The sequence below is a fragment of the Pediculus humanus genome, genomic scaffold, assembly GCF_000006295.1.
Source record: "Pediculus humanus corporis 1103172107540 genomic scaffold, whole genome shotgun sequence".
In the NCBI taxonomy this organism is placed as follows: Eukaryota; Metazoa; Arthropoda; class Insecta; order Psocodea; family Pediculidae; genus Pediculus; species Pediculus humanus.
The window spans coordinates 421,314-423,135 of record NW_002987155.1 but is presented as its reverse complement, the minus strand read 5'-3'; the positions used below and the strand labels follow the sequence as shown (position 1 = coordinate 423,135).

The 1,822-nt window shown below is 35.4% G+C and overlaps 1 protein-coding gene across 1 annotated transcript in view; it reads left to right on the top strand.

Annotated features, from left to right (window-relative positions):
- Phum_PHUM189980 (Chromosome transmission fidelity protein, putative) overlaps nucleotides 1-1,348 on the top strand; it is a gene marked incomplete at both ends in the record, with an annotated part of 7,291 nt that extends 5,943 nt beyond the window's left edge. The window contains 2 exons of the mRNA XM_002425241.1: nucleotides 645-925; nucleotides 1,048-1,348. Coding sequence (XP_002425286.1) covers nucleotides 645-925; nucleotides 1,048-1,348 — 582 coding nt within the window. The remainder of the gene's footprint in view (nucleotides 1-644; nucleotides 926-1,047) is intronic.
- Nucleotides 1,349-1,822: the final 474 nt, after the last annotated feature.

The window sequence follows — 1,822 nt, the reverse complement described above, 5'->3', positions numbered from 1 at the left end:
GAGCAACTCGTGAAGGATTTTCCGATAAGAAGAATGTTATAAGGCTGATATCATTTGATGTCACGTGACGAACGAGTGAAGAAATTGCGTGAAAACTCAACATTTTGTTGTGAGTTTTGGGATGAAAATTACGCACGAATAATGATAATAATAATAAGCCAATGGTCGTGCTGGGTACATCGATTCTCGTTCGATCACTGAGGGTAGTACTTGGATGGGTGATCGCCGGTTGGGAGAACATCACGAACTTCAAGAAGAACAAGACAATGAGGAACCAAAAATAGTTCTAGTTTCTACTGTTGATTTGTGTCAGCTCGATAAGGTTGTGAATCTCGCTTCTCCTGTTCCTGGCCACTCCATAGATGTCGGTCACTGGAGTCCAATACAGGAGCTAACTCGTTCCCATCGAATAAGATGGTCTCAGGAAGACTTACAAGAATTGTTGTGATGTTATAGGTTGCAACAAAACGAAACCTATCCATCAGGCATGCATCATCACTGATATTTAGGCATTTATTCCTTAGGGATAAGGGTAGAAACCCGGTTTAAATGTTGAAAAAACTTTGGCAAACACAAGACGAATCGACGTGAATAAAAAAAATTAAAAATAATAATAATAATAAATTTTTTTTTGTTTGTTTCAGAATCGAACGAAGGAAATGAAATGTAATCAAATATTATGCGACGTATTAAGAGGACTTAATCCAACGTTAAGATCATTCAATCAAAAGCAAAATTTAATATTTGACACTCTGCCTATGATTAATTTTATCCTTAATCCGGAATTAAGGCCCGTTAATCCGGCACTTTTTAACGAGGACGAAAAAAATAGTTTCAAACATTTAATTGATGTTATGGTTGAATTTAATTTTAATTACATACAGCAAAGATCTCCCGACGGAACGTATTCTTTTCAATTAGATCCGTAAGCTAAATACTAATTTTTTATTATTTTTTTATTATTATTATCATCATCATCATTTTGTTCTTGTTCTAAAACAAATTTTTTGTTTTTTTTTTTTTTTTTGCATGTCGAAACAACAACAGGAACGTGGATGAAATAATAAAATTTTCGTCGTTGACCACGACGAATGTACGACGACTCTTGCCGAGAACACATTCGTACAACATGAAACAAATAATATCACACGAGGTCGAAGTTGAAAAAATGAGAAGAGTGGAGGGTGGTGGAGGTGTGGAGGGTGCGACGGAGACATCAGGGGCGAGTGTCGTCACCCCCGCTACGACCAACACAGATCCGAAGGAAAATTTCAAACCTCCCACCGTCCAGCCGAAAAAAATTCAAAAAGAAGACACCGTAAGTGACCACAATTATTATTATTATTAACATTTTCCCCGGAAGTAATGAAATTTACCCCTCTTTTCTATCGTAATTTTTTTTTTTTTTTTATTACCGCGCAAATGATTGTTAAAAACAAAATGAATTCGTTTCCGGTTTTATTTATATTTCAATATCGTTTGTTGAAAAAAAAAAAAAAAAGAAAAAAGGGTCTTCTTTATTTTCATTTGAGGAAAATTTATTTTTCGCCGAAATGTTTATAAATCTTACAAGAGCCACATTGGCGGTCGTGGAAAATTCCGCCGAAGGCGAAAATGGGGGGGGGGAGGGTGGCGATTATTATCATTTCAAGTCGTTAAAATCCTTTTTAAATGTAATTTTTCTTTGTTGTGGGTATTCATGCTGGTGGAACGAATGATTCCACGGAATAAAAGAAAGGAAAAAAGATTCGAGGAATATTTTTTTTTTTTTTTTTTTAAAGAATGGAGAATGTAATGAACCGTTGAGAGGACGAAAACGACG